Here is a 23,178-nt window from a genome sequence, read left to right on the forward strand (position 1 = left end):
ATTATGCATTCATGTTCAACAGGAATATTGGCCTCTAGTACTCCTTTTTAGTGGAGTCCTTAGCTGATTTTGGTATCAAGGTAATGCAGTTGATAAAGTACAACATCCATTCATGATAAAAACTTTCAACAAAGTAGTTTTAGAAAAAATATCCTTCAACATCATAAAGGCGATATAAGAAAAACCTACAACTTGTATCATGCATAATGAGGAAAAACTAAGAGATTTTTCTCTACAGTCAGGAAAAAGGCAGGGATGTCCACTCTCACACTGTTATTTAACAGTACTGGAAGGCTTAGCCATAACAATTAAAAAACAAAATGAAATAAAAGGCAACCAAATTGATAAGAAAGAAGTAAAACTTTCACTATTTGTAAATGACATGATACTCTATGTAGAAAACCCAAAAGACTCCACCCAAAACTGCTAGACCTGACACATGAGTTCAGTAATCACAGAATATAAAATCAACATTGAGAAATCCATTACATTTCTATACACCAATAAGGAAGCAGCAGAAAGAGAAATTAAGATAACAATCTCAATTACAATTGCATCCAAAATAAGAAGATAACTAGGAATAAACCTAACCAAAGAGATAAGAGACCTATACTCAGAAAACTACAAAACACAGATGAAAGAAATTGAAGAGGATACAAAGATATGGAAAGATATTCTATGAGGATGAATTGGAAAAACAAATATTGTTAAAATATCTATACTATCCAAAGTAATCTACACATTTAATGCAATGCCTATCAAAACCCACCAGAATTTTTTTCACAGACCTAGAACAAATAATCTTGAAATTTGTATGGAATCACAAAAGACCACAAATAGCTAAAGCAAACTTGAAAAGGAAAAGCAAAGCTGGAGGCATCAGAAGTCTGGCCTTATGTTACAAAGCTGCAGTGATTAAAACAGTATGGTACTGGCACAAAAATAGACACATATATCAATGGAACAAAATAGACAACCCAGAAATGAATCCACAACTATATGGCCAATTAATCAACAAATCAGGAAAGGATATTCAATGTGAAAAAGACAGTCTCTTTAACAAAGGGTGTTGGGGAAATTAGACAGCAATATTCAAAAGAATGAAATTGGAACACTTTCTTATACCAAACACAAAAATAATTCAAAATGGATTAAAGACCTAAATGTGAGATCTGAAACCATAAGAAGCCTAGAGGAGAACACAGGCTGTAACCTGTTTGACATTGGCCATAGCAACTTCATTCTAGGTATGTGTTCTGAGGCAAGGGAAACCAAAGCAAAAATAAACTATTGGGACTACAACAAAATAAAAATCTTCTGCAAAATGGAGACAATCACCAAAACTAGCAGGCAACCTATGGAATGGGAAAATATCGTTGCAAATGGCATACATGACAAGGGGTTAGTATCCAAAATCTATAAAGAACTTATAAAACTCAACACCCCCAAAATGAATAATCCAATTAGAAAATGGGAAGAAGACATGAATACATATTTTTTCAAGGAAGACATCTAGAGGGCCAATAGACATATGAAAAGATGCTCTACACTACTGACCATCAGGGTAATGCAAATCAAAACTAATATGAGATATCACCTCACATCTGTCAGAATGGCTGAAATCAACAACACAACAAATAACAGGTGTTAGCCAGGATGTAGAGTAAGGGGAACCCTCTTGCCCTGTTGGTGAAAATGCAAACTGGTACAGCCACTCTAGAAAACAGAATGGAGTTTCCTCAAAAGGTTAAAAATAGAACTACTCTACAATCCAGCAATTGCACTACTAGATATTTAATCAAAGAATACAAAAGTACTAATTCAAAGGCTTACATGCACCCTGATATTTATAGCAGCATTATCAACAATAGCCAAATTATTGAAACAGTCAAAGTGCCCAGTGGCTGGTGAATGGTTAAAAAAGATGTGGAATTCACTCTGGAAAACAGTATGGAGGATCCTCAAAAAGTTAAAAGTAGAAGTACCCTATGATCCAGCAATTGCACTACTAGGTATTTACCCAAAGGATATAAAAATACTGCTTCAAAGGGACACATGCACCCTAGTGTTTATAGCAGCATTATCAACAATAGGCAAGCTATGGAAAGAGTCCAAATATCCATCGACTGATTAATGGATACAGAAGATGTGGTGTGGTGTGTACACACACACACACACACACACACACACACACACACACACACACACTAGAACATTATCAGCCATTGAAAAGAATGAAATCTTGCCATTTGTAACAATGTGGATGGAGCTAGAGTGTATTATGCTAAACAAAATAAGTCAGTCAGAAAAAGACAAACACCTTATGATTTCACTCATGTGGAAATTAAGAAACAAAACAAACAAGCATAGGTAAAGAAAAAAAACAGAGAGGGAGAGGCAAAGCAAGAAACAGACTCTATAGTATAGGTCACACACATGATGGGAATTAAGGAGTGCACTTGCTGTGATGGTCACTGGTATGGTATGAAAGTGTTGAATCACTATATTGTACATCTGAAACTAATACACTCTATGTGAACTAAGTGAAATTTAAATAAAAACTTAAAAAAAAGAGTAAGGATTCTGGTGCCAAACTACCAGGGTTAAAATCCTGGCTTTATTATTTATTACCTGTGTGACCTTGAGCAAAACAGCCTTTTAGTGCCTTGGTCTCCTCAGTCAACAAGGCAGGATGAAACAAATACAAAAATACTAATTCAAAGGGATACATGCACCCCAATATTTGTAGCAGCATTATCTACAATAGCCAAATTATGGAAACAGCCCAAGTATCCATTGTCTGATGAATGGATAAAGAAAACGTGGTATATACATACAATGTAATATTCTCATCCATGAAAAAGAATGAAATATTGCCATCTGCAATGACATGAATGGAGCTAAAGAGTATTATACTATGTGAAATCAGAGAAAGACAAATACCATAGGATTTCACTCATATGTGGAATTTAAGAAATAAAACAAATGAGCAAAACTAAAAAAGAGAGAGAGAGGCAAAAAAAGAAACAGACTTAACTATAGACAGCAAACTGATGGTTTACAGAAGGGAGTTGGGTGGGGATGGGTTACATAAGTGATGAGGATTAAGGAGTGCAGTTGTGATGAGCATCATGTGTGGTATAAAAGTGCTGAATCACTACATTGTACACCCGAAACTAGTGTTACATGATACATTAACTAACTGGAATTTAAATAAAAACTTTTAAAAAAATAAAAGAAGAATTAATACCTATTCTTAAACTATTCCAAAAAGTAGAAAAGGAAGGAAAACTTCAAAATTCATTTGATGAATTCTATGAGGCCAGAATTATCCTGATACCAAAACCAGATAAAGACACCACTAAAAAAGAGAACAGGCCAATATCCCTGATGGATACAGGTGCAAAAATTCTCAACAAAATATTAATATTAGCAAACCCAACTCATCAATACATTAAAAAATATCATTCTCTATGATCAAGTGGGATTTATTCCTGGGATGCAAGATGATTGAATATTCACAAATCAATAAATGTGACATATCACATCAATAAGATAAAGGATAAGACCATATGATCATTTCAATAGATGTAGAAAAAGCATTTGATGAAGTACCACATCCATTCATGATAAACACACTCAAAGTGGGTTTAGAGGGAACATATCTCAACATCGTATAGGTCATATATGACAAACCCACAGCTGATATCATCCTCAATGGATAAAAACAGAGCTTTTCCCTTAAGGTCACAAACAAGACAAGGATATGCACTCTCACCACTTGTATTCAACATAGTACTGGATGTACTAGCCACAGCAATTAAACAACAACAACGAAAAATTAAAAGACATCTAAACTGGCAAGGAAGAAGTAAAACTTTCCCTATTTGTCAATGACATGATACTCTATATAGAAAACCCCCCAAACACCACCAAAAACTGAATTCAGTAAAGTTACAGAATGCAAAATCAGTGTACAGAAACCTTTTACATTTCTACAGAGCAATAATGAAGCAGCAGAAACAGAAATTAAGAAGACAATGCCAATTAAGATTGCCCCCCAAATAAGAAGATACTTAGGAATAAATGTAACCAAAGAGGTGAAAATAAACTATACTCTGAAAATTAGAAAACTCTGATGAAAGAAATTGAAGAGGACATAAAGAAATGGCAAGACATTCCATGTTCAGGGATTGGAAAAACAAATACTGTTAAAATTTATATACTATCCCAAGCAAACTCCACATTTAATGGAATCCCTTTCAAAATACCAATAGCAATTTTCACAGAGCTAGAACAAAGAATCCTAAAATTTGTATGGAATCACAAAAGAACCCAAATAGCAAAAGCAATTTTGAAGAAGAAAAACAAAACTGGAGGTATCACAATTCCAGACTTGAGATTATACTACAAAGCTATAGTGATTAGAACAGTATGGTACTGGCACAAAAATAGACACATACATCAATGGAACCTAATAGAAAATCCAGGAGTTAAACCCACAATAATATGGTCAATTAATATTCGACAAAGCAGGAAACAATATCTGATGGGAAAAAGACCATCTCTTCAACAAATGGTGTTAAGAAAACTGGTTAGCTATGTGAAACAGAATGAAACTGGACCACTTTATTACACCATAAACAAAAATAAACTCAAAATGGATTAAAGACATAGATGTGAGACCTAATAGCATAAATATCCTAGAAGAGAGCAAAGGCAGCAATATCCTTGTCATCAGCCGTAGCAACATCTTTCTAGATATGTCTCCTAATACAAAGGAAATAAAAGCAAAAATAAAGTATTGGGACTACACCAAAATAAAATGTTTCTGCATAGTGAAGGAAACAATCAACAAAGCTAAAAGGCAATCTACGGAATAGGAGAAGATATTTGCAAATGACATACCCAATAATGGGTTAGTATCCAAAATACATAAAGAATTTATACAACTCAACACGCTTAAAACAAATAATCCAATTAAAAAAATGGGCAGAAGTCATAAACAGACATTTCTCTAGTGAAGACATTCAATGGTCAAAGACACATGGGAAGATGCTCATCATCACTTATCATCAGGGAAATGCAAATCAAAACTCACACCTATCAGAATGGCTAACACCAAAAACACAAGAAACAACAAGTGTTGGTGAGGGTGTGGAGAAAAGGGAACTCTTACACTGTTGGTGGGAATGTAAACTGGTTCAGCCATTGCAGAAAATACTGTGGAATTTCCTCAAAATTTTAAAAACAGAACTACTCTATGATGCAGTAATCACACTACTGGGTACTTACCCAAAAGACACAAAAACACTAATTGACAGGGATACATGCATTCATATTTTTCTTGCAGCATTATTTACAATAGCCAAAACTGAAAGCAGCCATAGTGTTCGTGACAGATGAATGGATAAACAAGATGTGGTATATATATACAATTGAATAGCACTCAGCCAGAGAAAAAAATGAAATCTGGCCATTTGCAACAAAGGAATGGAGGCAGAATGTATAATGCTACGTGAAATAAGTTGATCAGAGAAAGATAAATACCGTATGATTTCACTCATATGTGGAATTTGAGAAACAAAATAAATGAGCACAGGAAAAAAAGAAGATGAAGAGAGACAAACCAAGGAACAGGCTCTTAACTATACAAAACAAACTGGTGGTTACCAGAGGGTAGTTAGTTCAGAGGTGAGTGAAATGGGTGATGGGGATTAAACACTAAACTTATCATGATGAGCACTGAGTAATGCACAGAATTGTGAATCATTATATTGTACATCTGAAAGTAATATAACACTCTATGTTAATATACTGGAATTAAGGTAAAAAATCATTAAAAATGAATGAATAAAAAGCGTAATATAGGGGTACCTGGGTGGCTCAGTTGGTTAAGCCTCCAACTCTTGATTTTGACTTAGGTCATGATCTCACAGTTTGTGAGATCAGGCCCCATGCCAAGTTCTGTGCTGAGTGTGGAACATGAATAGGACTCTCTCTCTCTCTCTCCCCCTCTGCCCCCCTCCTCCACTCAAACTCTCTCTCTCTTTCTCTCAAAATAAATAAATAAACTTTATTTTTAAAAAGTATAATATAAATATTATGTAATTAATGAATTATAACAGCTAATCCCATGAAGTGAGAATTAAAAGTGCCTATATAAAGTGGCTAAATACTTATGGTAAAGCCTGAGAAAATAATGTAAAGCTAAATGTTTGTTAAGGCTCATACTTAGCTTACACATTTTTTAATGGAAAATTCCTCAATCTTTTTACTGTGGTAGTATAAATTGTAGATCAAGCTGGATGGGGGTGAAGAGTGGAGAAGAATATAGTAAATATATTGGACCTCCGATGGTGAAGAACTTATCCCTTTATATTTCTTTGTGGTGCCCTTACTCCATATCTTGAAGGAGGAATGAATTGCACAGGAAGGCAAAGTACCTAGGACAACCGTGATGAAGCAAGAAAGGGCCTAGGTCCTCTCTATCATAAATCCTGATAACTTCCAATTTCTGTCCTACAGCCATAGGGGCCACTAAAAATATGTTCTGATATATCTCTGGGTATGCTCTGTGTATGCTTCCTGAAAACTGCCATCCCAAACTTTCCACTCAATTCAGTATTCCTGGGAAAGTTGCCCAATTTCTAGGCTTTTATGTTTTTCACTCTTAGAGAGATACAATTCTGACCAATGCAATTTAAAATGCTATCTTACCTTTCTCTGCTGGGCTCAAAACAGTCACTGTAAAAAAGAAAGGGAAAGGTCAAAATTAGTGATATCTAAAAATATAATTTTTCTAATCCATTTGTCCATACCACTATTTTTGAGCAGTTTATTCAATGGAATTAATACATTAGGAAACAATCAACCTGCTAAGATAAGGGACGATAAGGATGATCAAATTCCATCCTTTACTATGTTTCTTCATCTTAAACCTGAGTAAGTACGAATTTCTACTCATTCAACAAATACAGATGTAATATAAATTTTTTATGTCCCACTAAATAGAAACTCTTGAGCTATAACATGGTAGTAAGAGCTAAAAAGCCAATCAATTAGAAGATGATTGATTATTCATTTTCTCAGACTATTCACTGGAGAACATCTTTAAATACCAAGTATCCCTTGTGTATTTAGAGTTAATTTAGTGTGTAGGTTACATGCCAGGTATGAAATCAGACTGCCTGGGTTAAAAACCCAGTTGCACTATTTTGTGACTTCAGGCAGGTTCCCTAACTTCCCTAACATTACCTACCTCACAAGGTTACTCAATATTTAAATGAGTTAATGAATGTAACTTCTGTTTAGCATAGTATCTAGCACAAGGCAAGTACATAACAAAATTACTTCTTATTATTATATTTGAACTATGATTTCATAGAATATCAGAACAGAAAGAAACTTTAGCAATTCTCTGGTTTATTGGTTTCATTTTACACTGGGAAAAATGGACTAGAGTAGTATCAATGATTTGCCCAAGGTATCAGAGCAAGTTAATGGTAGAGCTGGGACTAGATTCCAGGCTTCAAGGCTTTTGTGCCTACTTTCCCCAATCACTATTTGCTGTTTTACGTAATATATACATAATTTTTGCCAGAATGTCATTTGAAGAAAGTGAGGCCTACCGCTTTTTAGTCACCAACAATATCTGTGTGCAATTATACTAGATGTTAAGGCAAAGTGAAGCTATAAAGCATGGTTTTCAATCTTGAGAAGGTATTGAATTAAGATGGTTTTCATATACAATGATAAACACTTAAGGTCAGAAAAATGGGGAAAAATCCAAACAGAGAATGAGACTTGTATTGTAGGGCTATTTCCTCAGGTCATTCATCAGTCATACTTCTCTTTCTCTTCATTTCTACATCTATTTTTGTTGAGTCTTAAAATTTTATCCTTCCAATAATCATTTGAATGAACGTTAAAACTGTTCTACTTTATTTGTGCTAAAAAAATCTGACCAGATAATGTCCTATTTTCATAATACACCTGCCTACATGGCTACTCTTTTTCGTTCCTTTCCAGTTAAAAAATCCTGGGTAAGAAAGATTGATAAGAGTATATTTTTTCTTCTTTTCCATTTCTGAATCCAGGGCACTCATGAAAAATTTATATAACCAACTGACTACAAATTTAAGAAACAGAGACTTCAAAGATCACATGTAAAAAAGAATAAATTCTTTAATATAAAAAAATCACTACAGAAGCAAACAAAACGAACTCATAACAGGCAGCAAAAACAAACCCTAGGGAGATAGAGAATCTAATTTCTAGATTTCTATTTTATGATATTCTAAATGTATATTTTCAAAAACAAAATTTATAGGGCATGCAAAGAAACAAAATAGTATAGCTTACTAATAGGTAAAGGAAATTAATAGAAACTGTCCAGGAAGACTAGGCATTGACTTGGTAGACAAAGACTTTAAATTCACTATTTTAATTATGATCTAAGAGAAAAACAATGTATAAAGAACTAAAAGAGATCAGAAGAATAAAAATAGAGTATCTATATAAATGAAGAGATAAAAATTAAAGAAAGAACCAAATAAGATACTGGAGATGAAAACGACAATCATAAAATCAAAACTTTACTAGAGGGACCCAACATTAGATTTAAGCAGCAGGAGAAAGAATCAGTGAACATGAAAACAGGTTGATTTAAATTATCCAATATGAAGAGAAAAATGAAAAAGAAATGAAAGAAAAATGAACAAAGTCTGTTAGACTTGTAGGACACCATCAAATTTACTATCTGCATAATGGGAGTTTCAGAGAAAGGGGGAGCAAAAGAATATTTGAAGAAATGATAACTGGAAAACTCCTCAAATTTGGTAAAAGACATCAATCTAAACATGCAAGAATCTCAACAAACTCCACATTGGAGAAATTAAAGGATATCCACAATGAGACACATAATCAAACTGACAAAACCAAAGACAAAGAAACATTTTGAAAACAGGAAAACATAAGCAATTTCACACCCAAAAATGATAAATAAATAAATAAATAAATAAATAAATAAATAAATAAATACAGCTTATTTCTCTTTGGAAACCATGGAGGCCAGAAGGCAGTGAGATGCCATATTTAAAGTGTTGAAAGGAGGGGCGCTTGGGTGGTTCAGTCAGTTGAGCATCCGACTTTGGCTCAGGTCATGATCTCGTGGCTCATGAGTTCAAGCCCCGTGTTGGGCTCTGTGCTGACAGCTCAGAACCTGGAGCCTGTTTCAGATTCTGTGTCCCTCTCTCTCTCCACCCCACACCTGCTTGTGCTCTGTCTATGTCTTTCAAAAATGAATAAACATAAAAAATAAATAAAGTGTTGAAAGGCAAAGATCTGTCAATTAAGAATTATATAACTAATAACACTATCCTTCAAAAAATGAAGGATATATCTTGGAGAATGTTCCATGTGCATTCGAGAAGAAAGTATATTCTGTTGCTTTGGGATGCAGAGTTCTAAATATATCTGTCAAGTCCATCTGATCCAATGTATCATTCAGGGCCCTTGTTTCTTTATTGATCGTGTGTCTAGATGATCTATCCATTTCTGTAAGTGGGGTGTTAAAGTCCCCTGCAATTACTACATTCTTATCAATAAGGTTGCTTATGTTTATGAGTAATTCTTTTATATATTTGGGGGCTCCGGTATTCGGCGCATAGACATTTATAATTGTTAGCTCTTCCTGATGGATAGACCCTGTAATTATTATATAATGCCCTTCTTCATCTCTTGTTACAGCCTTTAATTTAAAGTCTAGTTTGTCTGATATAAGTATGGCTACTCCAGCTTTCTTTTGGCTTCCAGGAGCATGATAAATAGTTCTCCATCCCCTCACTCTCAATCTAAAGGTGTCCTCAGATCTAAAATGAGTCTCTTGTAGACAGCAAATAGATGGGTCTTGTTTTTTTATCCATTCTGATACCCTATGTCTTTTGGTTGGCGCATTTAATCCATTTACATTCAGTGTTATTATAGAAAGATACGGGTTTAGAGTCATTTTGATGTCTGTATGTTTTATGCTTGTAGTGATGTCTCTGGTACTTTATCTCACAGGATTCCCCTTAGGATCTCTTGTAGGGCTGGTTTAGTGGTGACAAGTTCCTTCAGTTTTTGTTTGTTTGGGAAGACCTTTATCTCTCCTTCCATTCTAAATGACAGACATGCTGGATAAAGGATTCTCGGCTGCATAATTTTTCTGTTTAGCACACTGAAGATATCGTGCCAATCATTTCTGGCCTGCCAAGTTTCAACAGAGAGATCAGTCACAAGTCTTATAGGTCTCCCTTTATATGTGAGGGCACGTTTATCCCTTGCTGCTTTCAGAATTTTCTCTTTATCCTTGTATTTTGCCAGTTTCACTATGATATGTCGTACAGAAAATCGATTCAAGTTACGTCTGAAGGGAGTTCTCTGTGCCTTTTGGATTTCAATGCCTTTTTCCTTCCCCAGTTCAGGGAAGTTCTCAGCTATTATTTCTTCAAGTACCCCTTCAGCACATTTCCCTCTCTCTTCCTCCTCTGGGATGCCAATCATGTGTATATTATTTCTTTTTAGTGTATCACTTAGTTCTCTAATTTTTCCCTCATACTCCTGGATTTTTTTATCTCTCTTTCTCTCAGCTTCCTCTTTTTCCATAACTTTATCTTCTAGTTCACCTATTCTCTCCTCTGCCTCTTCAATCCGAGCCGTCCTCGTTTCCATTTTGTTTTGCATTTCGTTTAAAGCGCTTTTCAGCTCCTCGTGACTGTTCCTTAGTCCCTTGATCTCTGTGGCAAGAGATTCTCTACTGTCCTCTATACTGTTTTCAAGCCCAGCGATTAATTTTATGACTATTATTCTAAATTCACTTTCTGTTATATTATTTAAATCCTTTTTGATCAGTTCATTAGCTGTTGTTATTTCCCGGAGATTCTTCTGAGGGGAATTCTTCCGTTTGGTCATTTTGGATAGTCCCTGGAGTGGTGAGGACCTGCAGGGCACTTCCCCTGTGCTGTGGTGTATAACTGGAGTTGGTGGGCGGGGCCGCAGTCCGACCTGATGTCTGCCCCCAGCCCACCGCTGGGGCCACAGTCAGACTGGTGTGTTCCTTCTCCTCCCCTTTCCTAGGGGCGGGATTCCCTGTGGGTTGGCGTGGCCTGTCTGGGCTACTTGCACACTGCCAGGCTTGTGGTGCTGGGGATCTGGCATATTAGCTGGGGTGGGTAGGCAAGGTGCATGGGGGCAGCAGGGGCAGGCTTAGCTCACTTCTCCTTAGGTGATCCACTTCAGGAGGGGCCCTGTGGCAGCGAGGGAGTCAGATCCGCTGCCGGAGGTTTGGCTCCGCAGAAGCACAGAGTTGGGTGTTTGTGCGGAGCGAGCAAGTTCCCTGGCAGGAACTGGTTCTCTTTGGGATTTTGGCTGTGGGATGGGCAGGGGAGATGGGGCTGGCGAGCGTCTTTGTTCCCCACCAAACTGAGCTCTGTCGTCCGGGGGCAAAAAATGAAGGATAAAATAATATTCATAGATAAACAAAAAATGAGGGAGTTCACCACTGGTAGAACTATCCTTCAAGAAATGACAGCGGGCTCTCCAGGAAGAAATTAAAAGACACTAACTATAATTCAAGCCATTAAAAGAAATCAAGAATATTGGTAAAGGTGACTACATAGGTAAATATAAAAGTCATTAGTAGGGGGAAGATGGCAGTGTAGGAGGACGCTGGATTCACTGCGTCCTGCTGATCACTTAGATTCCACCTACACCAGCCTAAATAACCCAGAAAACCGCCACAAGACTAGTAGAACAGAGTCTCCAGAGCCAAGCACAGATGAGAGGCCAATGGAAGAGGGTAGGAAGGGTGGAGAGGCGGTGCGGCCACACAGATTGGCGGGAGGGAGCCGGGGCGGAGGGGCGGCCCACCGGCCAAGGAGAGACCCCGAGTGTGGCTTGCAAAAGCAGAGGGGCCAGACGGAGTGTGTTCGGACAGCGAGCAGGACTTAACATCTGGAAGGTTATAAGTTAAAAAATCTGTTCGGAGAGCGGGAAGGCTGGAGGAAAACCGGAGGGAGAGTTGCTGAGCCCCAGGATGACAGAGCTCAGTTTGGCAGGGAAAAAAGGCGCTCGCCAGCGCCATCTCCCTCACCCATCCCCAAGCCAAAATCCCAAAGGGAACCAGTTCCTGCCAGGGAACTTGCTGGCACCTCGCAAACACCCAACACTGTGCTTCTGCGGATCCACACCTCCAGCAGCGGGTCTGACTCCCTCCCGAAGGGCCCCTCCTGAGGCGGATCACTGAAGGAGAAGCGAGCTGAGACTGCCCCTCCTGCCCCTGTGCACCTTGCCGATCCACCCCAGCTAATACGCCAGATCCCCAGCACCACAAATCAAAACTGGCAGTGTGCGAGTAGCCCAGTCGGGCCACGCCACCCCACAGTGAATCCCGCCCATAGGAGAGGGAAAGAGAAGGCACACACCAGTCTGACTGTGGCCCCAGCGCTGGGCTGGGAGCAGACAAAAGGTCTGACTGCGGCCCCACCCACCAACGCGAATTATTCAAGACAGCTCAGGGGAAGCGCCCTGCAGTTCCGCACCACTCCAGGAACCATCCAAGATGACCAAACAGAAGAATTCCCCTCAAAAGAATCTCCAGAAAATAACAACAGCTAACGAACTGATCAAAAAGAATTTAAACAATATAACAGAAAGTGAATTCAGAATAGTAGTCATAAAATTAATCGCTGGGATTGAAAACAGTATAGAGGACAGCAGAGAATCTATTGCTACAGAGATCAAGGGATTAAGGAATAGTCAGGAGGACTTAAGAAACATGATAAACGAGCTGCAAAATAAAATGGAAACGACCACGGCTAGGATTGAAGAGGCAGAGGAGAGAATAGGGGAACTAGAAGATAAAATTATGGAAAAAGAAGAAGCTGAGAAAAGAGAGATAAAAAAATCCAGGAGTATGAGGGGAAAATTAGAGAACTAAGTGATGCACTAAAGAGAAATAATCTACGCATGATTGGTATTCCAGAGGAGGAAGAGAGAGGGAAAGGTGCTGAAGGTGTACTTGAAGAAATCATGGCTGAGAACTTCCCTGATTGGGGGAAGGAAAAAGGCATTGAAATCCAAGAGGCACAGAGAACTCCCTTCAGACGTAACTTGAATCGATCTTCTGCACGACATATCATAGTGAAACTGGCAAAATACAAGGATAAAGAGAAAATTCTGAAAGCAGCGAGGGATAAACGTGCTCTAACATATAAAGGGAGACCTATAAGACTCTTGACTGATCTCTCTTCTGAAACTTGGCAGGCTAGAAAGGAATGGCAGGAGATCTTCAATGTGATGAACAGGAAAAATATGCAGCTGAGAATCCTTTATCCAGCAAGTCTGCCATTTAGAATAGAAGGAGAGATAAAGGTCTTCCCAAACAAACAAAAACTGAAGGAATTCATCACTATTAACCAGCCCTATAAGAGATCCTAAGGGGGATCCTGTGAGACAAAGTACCAGAGACATCGCTACAAGCATGAAACCTACGGACATCACAATGACTCTAAACTCATATCTTTATATAATAACACTGTGATCCAACATAAAGACATAGGGTATCAGAATAGATAAAAAAAAAAAAAGACCCATCTATTTGCTGTCTATAACAGAATCATTTTAGACCTGAAGGATACCGTCACACTGAAAGTTAGGAGATGGAGAACTATCTATCATGCCACTGGAAGTCAAAAGAAAGTTGGAGTACACATACTTATATCAGACAAACTAGACTTTAAGTTAAAGGCTGTAATAAGAGATGAAGAAGGGCATTATATAATAATTACAGGGTCTATCCACCAGGAAGAGCTAACAATTAAAAATGTCTATGTGCCGAATACGGGAGCCCCCAAATATATAAAACAATCACAAACATAAGCAAACTTATTGATAAGACTGTGGTAATTGCAGGGGACTTTAATACTACACTTACAACAATGGATAGATCATCTAGACACAAGATCAATAAAGAAACAAGGGCCCTGAATGATACATTGGATCAGATGGACTTGACAGATATATTTAGAACTCTGCATCCCAAAGAAGCAGAATATACTTTCTTCTCGAGTGCACATGGAACATTCTCCAAGATAGATCATATACTGGGTCACAAAACAGCCCTTCATAAGTTTACAAGAATTGAGATCATACCATGCACACTTTCAGACCACAATGCTATGAAGCTTGAAATCAACCACAGGAAAAAGTCTGGAAAACCTCCAAAAGCAAGGAGGTTAAAGAACACCCTACTAAAGAATGAGTGGGTCAACCAGGCAATTAGAGAAGAAATTAAAAAATATATGGAAACAAACGAAAATGAAAATACAACAATCCAAACGCTTTGGGATGCAGCGAAGGCAGTCCTGAGAGGAAAATACATTGCAATCCAGGCCTATCTCAAGAAACAAGAAAAATCCAAAATACAAAATCTAACAGCACACCTAAAGGAAATAGAAGCAGAACAGCAAAGACAGCCTAAATCCAGCAGAAGAAGAGAAATAATGAAGATCAGAGGAGAAATAAACAATATAGAATCTAAAAAAACTGTAGAGCAGATCAACGAAACCAAGAGTTGGTTTTTTGAAAAAATAAACCAAATGGATAAACCTCTAGCCAGGCTTCTCAAAAAGAAAAGGGAGATGACCCAAATAGATAAAATCATGAATGACAATGGCATTATTGCAACCAATCCCTCAGAGATACAAGCAATTATCAGGGAATACTATGAAAAATTATATGCCAAAAAACTGGACAACCTGGAAGAAATTGACAAATTCGTAAACACCCACACGCTTCCAAAACTCAATCAGGAGAAATAGAAAGCTTGAACAGACCCATAACCAGCAAAGAAATTGAATCGGTTATCAAAAATCTCCCAACAAATAAGAGTCCAGGACCAGATGGCTTCCCAGGGGAGTTCTACCAGTCGTTTAAAGCAGAGACAATACCTATCCTTCTCAAGCTATTCCAAGAAATAGAAAGGGAAGGAAAACTTCCAGACTCATTCTATGAAGCCAGTATTACTTTGATTCCTAAACCAGACAGAGACCCAGTAAAAAAAGAGAACTACTGGCCAATATCCCTGATGAATAAGGATGCAAAAATTCTCAACAAGATACTAGCAAATCGAATTCAACAGCATATAAAAAGAATAATTCACCATATCAAGTGGGATTCATTCCTGCGATGCAGGGCTGGTTCAACATTCGCAAATCAATCAACGTGATATATCACATTAATACAAGAAAAGATAAGAACCATATGATCCTGTCAATCGATGCAGAATAGGCATTTGAAAAAATTCAGCACCCTTTCTTAATAAAAACCCTCGAGAAAGTCAGGATAGAAGGAACATACTTAAACATCATAAAAGCCATTTCTGAAAAGCCCACAGCTAACATCATCCTCAACGGGGAAAAACTGAGAGCTTTTTCCCTGAGTTCAGGAATACAACAGGGATGTCCACTCTCACTGCTGTTGTTTAACATAGTGTTGGAAGTTCTAGCGTCAGCAATCACACAGCAAAAGGAAATCAAAGGCATCAAAATTGGCAAAGATGAAGTCAAGCTTTCACTTTTTGCAGATGACATGACATTATACATGGAAAATCCGATAGACTCCATCAAAAGTCTGCTAGAACTGATACATGAATTAACAAAGTTGCAGGATACAAAATCCATGTACAGAAACAGTTTCATTCTTATACACTAACAATGAAGCAACAGAAAGACAAATAAAGAAACTGATCCCATCCACAATTGCACCAAGAAGCATAAAATACCTAGGAATAAATCTAACCAAAGATGTAAAAGATCTGTATGCTGAAAACTATAGAAAGCTTATGAAGGAAATTGAAGAAGATATAAAGAAATGGAAACACATTCTGTGCTCATGGATTGGAAGAATAAACATTGTCAAATGTCAATACTACCCAAAGCTATCTACACATTCACTGCAATCCCAATCAAAATTGCACCAGCATTCTTCTCGAAGCTAGAACAAGCAATCCTAAAATTCATATGGAACCACAAAAGGCCCCGAATAGCCAAAGTAATTTTGAAGAAGACCAAAGCAGGAGGCATCACAATCCCAGATTTTAGCCTCTACTACAAAGCTGTCATCATCAACACAGCATGGTATTGACACAAAAACAGACACATAGACCAATGGAATAGAATAGAAACCCCAGAACTAGACCCACAAACGTATGGCCAACTAATCTTTGACAAAGCAGGCAAGAACATCCAATGGAAAAAAGACAGTCTCTTTAACAAATTGTGCTGGGAGAACTGGACAGCAACATGCAGAAAGTTGAAACTAGACCACTTTCTGACACCATTCACAAAAATAAACTCAAAATGGATAAAGGACCTGAATGTGAGACAGGAAACCATCAAAACCCTAGAGGAGAAAGCAGGAAAAGACCTCTCTGACCTCAGCTGTAGCAATTTCTTCCTTTACACATCCCCAAAGGCAAGGAAATTAAAAGCAAAAATGAACTCCTGGGACCTTATGAAGATAAAAAGCTTCTGCACAGCAAAGGAAACAACCAACAAAAGTAAAAGGCAACCAAAGGAATGGGAAAAGATATTTGCAAATGACATATTGGACAAAGGGCTAGTATCCAAAATCTATAAAGAGCTCACCAAACTCCGCAGCTGAAAAACAAATAAGCCAGTGAAGAAATGGGCAGAAAACATGAATAGACACTTCTCTAGAGAAGACATCCGGATGGCCAACAGGCACATGAAAAGATGCTCAACGTCGCTCCTCATCAGGGAAATACAAATCAAAACCACACTCAGATATCACCTCACGCTAGTCAGAGTGGCCAAAATGAACAAATCAGGAGACTATAGATGCTGGAGAGGATGTGGAGAAACGGCAACCCTCTTGCACTGTTGGTGGGAATGCAAATTGGTGCAGCCACTCTGGAAAACAGTGTGGAGGTTCCTCAAAGAATTAAAAATAGACCTATCCTATGACCCAGCAATAGCACTGCTAGGAATTTACCCCAGGGATACAGGAGTACTGATGCATAGGGGCACTTGTACCCCAATGTTTATAGCAGCACTCTCAACAATAGCCAAATTATGAAAAGAGCCTAAATGTCCGTCAACTGATGAATGGATAAAGAAACTGTGGTTTATATACACAATGGAGTACTATGCGGCAATGAGAAAGAATGAAATATGGCCCTTTGTAGCAACGTGGATGGAACTGGAGAGTGTTATGCTAAGTGAAATAAGCCATTCAGAGAAAGACAGATATCATATGTTTTCACACTTATGTGGGTCCTGAGAAACTTAACAGAAACCCATGGGGGAGGGGAAGAAAAAAAAAAAAAGGTCAGAGTGGGAGAGAGCCAAAGCCTAAGAGACTCTTAAAAACTGAGAACAAACTGAGGGTTGATGGGGGGTGGGAGGGAGGGGAGGGTGTGTGATGGGTATTGAGGAGGACACCTTTTGGGATGAGCACTGGGTGTTGTATGGAAACTAATTTGACAATAAATTTCATATATTGGAAAAAATATTTTAAAAAATTAAAAAAATAAATTGATTTATAGCTTCATTAAATGGCAAGTAAATAAATTCCTCTGTATACTTCACTGACTTGTGTTAAAATCAACTTCTATAAATTCTCCATCTGAACTAGCAAAAAAAAAGTCATTAGTATTGAATTTTTGGTTTATACTTCTTTTATTTAGTATAGAATTTAAAAGATAAATCCATAAGATAATAATGAGAAATCTATGTTAAGAGTCGTACAGTTTATGAAGATGTAATTTGGGAAAGTTACCAACATAAAGAGGGAAATGGAGCTGAAAAGGAGTAGACTTTTATATAGTATTATACATAGTTGGCATTGATTAAAATTAATTATTTGAACTTAATTAGTATAAAGTTAACATGTCAATTGTAATATACAGTATTAAAAAACTTTAAAAATACAGAAAATGAAATTACAGGAAATTAAAATGAGTACAGCAGGAAAAATCAATTAAAAATAAGAATAAAAAATAAACAAAAACCAAGAATGAAGTAAAACAATAAGCCATCACTACACATATATTAGAATGAGAAAACTAAAATACTGACAATCCCAAATGCAAAGAAGGATGTGGAAAAACAGGAAATCTCGATCATTGCTGGTGGGAATGCAAAATGGTACAGCCAGTTTGGAAGAATTTTTCAAAGATATCAATGTAAATAACAACCAAAAAAGAGCTAGGTTAGCTATACTAATATCAGAAAAATAGATTTTAAATTAAAAATGGATACAAAAGCTGGAGGACAGAGGAAGATGGCAGTGGAGTAGGAGGACCTTAGGCTTGTCTCATCTCATGAACAAAACTAGGTAACTATAAAATAATCCTAAATTCCCCAGAAATTGACCTGAAGACTGAAAGAACTACACAACTAAAGGGATAGAAAAGGCCATGTTGAAGAAGGTAGGGAGTATGAATAAGTGATGTAGAGGAGAAATGGACTCCAGATGCTGCAGCAGGGAGGGAACTCTGGCTTCAGAGAAGAGAGAGAGAGCGAGAGCGAGAGCGAGAGCGAGAGCGAGAGAGAGAGAGAGAGAAAGTGAGGAGAACCTAGGGGAATGCACAAGGAGAAGATTTCCATGAAAGCCATTGTGTTGGAAAAAGAGGGGCTGAATTTTGTGAGTTCTTGCAACCAGCAGGGCTTAAAGTCTGGAGTTTTATTTATTTTTTTTTAATTTAAAAATGTTTATATATTTATTTTGAGAGAGAGAGATAGAGTGCAAGCAGGGGCAGAAAGAGAGGGAGACACAGAATCTGAAGTAGGGTCCGGACTCCGAGCTGTCAGCATAGATCCCAAAGTGGGGCTCAAACTCATGAACCAGGAGATCATGACCTGAGCCAAAGTCAGACACTTAACCAACTGACCAACCAAGGTGCCCCAAAACCTGATGTTTTATAGGTCAGCAGGCTTAGCTGTAATAGAATGAAGAGGATACTGTGCCACTCTTGGAGAAAAGGCAGATAGCGTGGAAACAGAGATGTCAAGAATGACTGGGACACACAGGGGAAGGTTATTCGCTCTTCTTTGAAGGCATCCTTGAGAGGTAGCATTCATGGATACATCTCTCTGGGGATAAAGGAGTTGACCAGCACCATTTCCCTACCCCATTCTTCAGCAAAACACAGAGACACCAATGGGAATCAGCACAGCACCAACATTGGCTGCCTAACTTGCTTACATCAAAGCCTCTGCTCCCTGCACTCTGCCTGGACTGCCCATCTTAGTAAAGCTTCCGTCAGTCCCAGTGTGACAGATGCCTCCCCCATAAGATAGCACAAAACCCAAATCACACCACAAAACCCAAATCTCCCAACCATAGAGGTATGCAGGACCACAGTTCTCACAGAAGTGGTGTCAGGTCTCATTTCAGAAGCATATCAGAGCGCATCTCATTAAAATTTCTCACATTCAGGTCAGGGACCAAACACTGAACACAGAAAGCAAGGAAAACCTCTTCAGACCACTGTCCTGAAGGATAGAGCAGAGAAAGCATAACAGCAGAGTGCAAACAGCACACACCACAGATACTCCCTGAAGCACCAGGCCCTGGAAACTATATTACCTCTTCTTCATAGGGCCATTACTTTCAGGGGCAGGAGATATAACTAGTTTTTGTAACACAGAGAAGAAGGCAGGGATTTAGACAAAATGCCAACACAGAGGAATTTATCCCAAATGAAAGAACAAGATAAGGCCATGGCCAGAGATGTAAGTGAAACAGATATAAGTAACATGCCTGATGGAGAATTTAAAGCAACAATCATAAGGATACTTACAGGGCTTCAGACAACAATAGAAGACATCAGTGAGACCCTTACCATGGAGATAAAAGAGTTAAAAAAGAATCAATCAGAAATGAAGAATGTAATAAACAATATTGGAAACAAGCTTGATGTAATGAACAACAGGCTGGAAGAAGCAGAAGAACAAGTTATTGACAAGAAGACCAAGTAATGGAAAATAATGAAGCTGAACAAAAGAGAAAAATAGTTATGCGACATGAGAATAGATTTAGGAAACTCAGTGACTCCATCAAATGTAATAAAATTCTTATTATAGGAGACCCAGAAGAAGAAAGAGAAAAGTGGGCAGAAAATTTATTTGAGGAAATAATAGTTGAAAACTTTCCTAATCTTGGGAAGGAAACATATCCAGATCAAGGAGGTGCAGAGAATTCCCATTAAAATCAACAAAAGTAGGCCAACATCAAGATATATTGTAATTAAATTTGCAAAATATAGTGATAAAGAAAACATCTTAAAAGTAGCAAGAAGAAGTGTCCTCAACTTCAAAAATAAGACCCATAAAGATACCTGGAGATTTTTCAACAACACCTTGCAAGCCAAAAGGGAGTGGTATGATATATTCAAACTGCAAAATGGGAAAAATATGCAGCCAAGCATACTCTTTCCAGCAAGACTACCAATCAGAATAGAAAGAGATGATAGAGTTTCCCAGACAAACAAAAACTAAAGGACCTCATGACCACTAAACCATCCTGCAAGAGATATTAAAGGGGACTATTTGAGGGCAAAGGAGAGACCAAAAGTGACACAGACAAGTAAGGATCAGAGAAAATCTCCAGAAACAATGACAAAACAAGTAATGAAATAGTAATAAAAACATATCTATCAATAATTACTTTGAATGCTCTAATCAAAAGACATATGCTGTCAGAGTGGATAAAAAACAAGACCTATCTATATGTTGCTTATAAGACACTATTTTTAGACTTAAAACCACCTGCAGATTGAAAATGAGGGGATGGAGAAACATTTATCATGCAAATGGACATCAAAAGAAAGCTGAAGTAGAAAGCAATACTTATATCAGAAAAACTAGATTCTAAACCAAGACTGAAACAAGAAATAATGAAGGTGAGGGCAGAAGCAACACGGAGGAGAAGGCACTGATTTGGGAGTGCAGCCTCTTCCAACATGAGCCTCCACAAAAAACCCAAGAGTCACATGACCCTGGAGGAACTGCAGAAGGGGGAGGAGGAAGAATTTAACATTCAGGGCACATGCAGTAGATGAAGAACAACACTCAAGGACTCATCAATTGGTACAACAACAAGAAACTCCTGGGCCATGTGAAGCCCAATGACAGGCACTGCAACATGGAATGTGAAGGAAATGTAGAACGAGGTCCCCAAGAGAGGCAAGGGCAAGAAATCCAATCCAGTCAACAAAGACCACTACATCTCCAAGATGTTGGGGACTCAGTCTTCATGGTCCTGGGGAACGATCATCACAGGCAAGTAGAAGCCTCCTCCCCGCCTACATAAAATAAACAGTGCAACAATGGCTTTGAATGACACACTGGACCAGATGGACTTAAAAGAAATATTAACAACATTCCATTTTAAAACAGCAGAATACACATTTTTTACAGGTTAATGGGATATTCTCCAATGTAGATTACATGGGATCACAAATAAGACCTCAACAAATACAAATATTGAAATTATATAAAACACCTTTTTTTTAAAATATGACATTTATTCTCAAATTGGTTTCCATACAACACCCAGTGTTCATCCCAACCAGTGTCATCCTCAATACCCATCACCCACACTCCCCTCCCTCCCACCCCCCATCAACCTTCAGTCTGTTCTCAGTTTTTAAGAGACTCATGTTTTGGTTCCCTCCCTCTCTAACCTTTTTTTTTCCTTCCCCTCCCCCATGGTCTTCTGTTAAGTTTCTCAGGATCCACATACGAGTGAAAACATATAGTATCTGTCATTCTCTGTATGGCTTATTTCACTTAGCATAACACTCTCCAGTCCCATCCACGTTGCTACAAAGGGCGATGTTTCATTCTTTCTCATTGCCATGTACTATTCCATTGTGTACATAAACCACAATTTCTTTTTTTTTAAATTTTATTTAATATATGAAATTTATTGCCAAATTGGTTTCCATACAACACCCAGTGCTCATCCCAAAAGATGCCCTCTTCAATGCCCATCACCTACCCTTCCCTCCCTCCCACCCCCTCATCAACCCTCAGTTTGTTCTCAGTTTCTAAGAGTCTCTTATGCTTTGGCTCTCTCCCACTCTAACCTCATTTTTTTCCTTCCCCTCCCCCATGGGTTTCTGTTAAGTTTCTCAGGATCCACATAAGAGTGAAAACATATGGTATCTGTCTTTCTCTGTATGGCTTATTTCACTTAGCATAACACTCTCCAGTTCCATCCACGTTGCTACAAAGGCCATATTTCATTCTTTCTCATTGCCACGTAGTACTCCATTGTGTATATAAACCATAAGTTCTTTATCCATTCATCAGTTGATGGACATTTAGGCTCCTTCCATAATTTGGCTATTGTTGAAAGTGCTGCTATAAACATTGGGGTACAAGTGCCCCTATGCATCACCACTCCTGTATACCTTGGGTAAATTCCAAGTAGTGCTATTGCTGAGTCATAGGGTAGATCTATTTTTAATTCTTTGAGGAACCTCCACACTGTTTTCCAGAGTGGCTGCACCAGTTTGCATTCCCACCAACAGTGCAAGAGGGTTCCCGTTTCTCCACATCCTCTCCAGCATCTATAGTCTCCTGATTTATTCATTTGAGCCACTCTGAGTGGCGTGAGGTGGTATCTGAGTATGGTTTTGATTGGTATTTCCCTTATGAGGAGCAACGTTGAGCATCTTTTCATGCGCCTGTTGGCCATCTGGATGTCTGCTTTACAGAAGGGTCTATTCATGTTTTATGCCCACTTCTTCACTGGATTATTTGTTTTTTGGCTGTGGAGTTTGGTGAGCTCTTTATAGATTTTGGATACTAGCCCTTTATCCGATATGTCATTTGCAAATATCTTTTCCCATTCTGTTGGTTGCCTTTAGTTTTGTTGATTGTTTCCTTTGCAGTGCAGAAATTTTTATCCTCATGAGGTCCCAATATTTCAATTCCCTTCCCTTTGGAGATGTGCCAAGTAAGAAATTGCTGTGGCTGAGGTCAGAGAGGTATTTTCCTGCTTTCTCCTCTAGGGTTTTTAATGTTTCCTGTTTCACATTCAGGTCCTTTATCCAATTTGAGTTTATTTTTGTGAATGGTGTAAGAAAGTGGTCTAGTTTCATCC

General features: G+C 38.1%; 1 protein-coding gene across 1 annotated transcript in view; it reads right to left on the minus strand.

The window, feature by feature from the left end:
- ZDHHC15 (zinc finger DHHC-type palmitoyltransferase 15) overlaps window positions 1-23,178 on the minus strand; it is a 184,519-nt gene that overhangs the window by 124,689 nt on the left and 36,652 nt on the right. Inside the window, exon 2 of the mRNA XM_007097497.3 lies at window positions 6,721-6,747. Within this exon, the coding sequence (XP_007097559.2) occupies window positions 6,721-6,747 (27 nt within the window). The remainder of the gene's footprint in view (window positions 1-6,720; window positions 6,748-23,178) is intronic.

This window comes from Panthera tigris, chromosome X, assembly GCF_018350195.1.
Source record: "Panthera tigris isolate Pti1 chromosome X, P.tigris_Pti1_mat1.1, whole genome shotgun sequence".
Taxonomy (NCBI): Eukaryota; Metazoa; Chordata; class Mammalia; order Carnivora; family Felidae; genus Panthera; species Panthera tigris.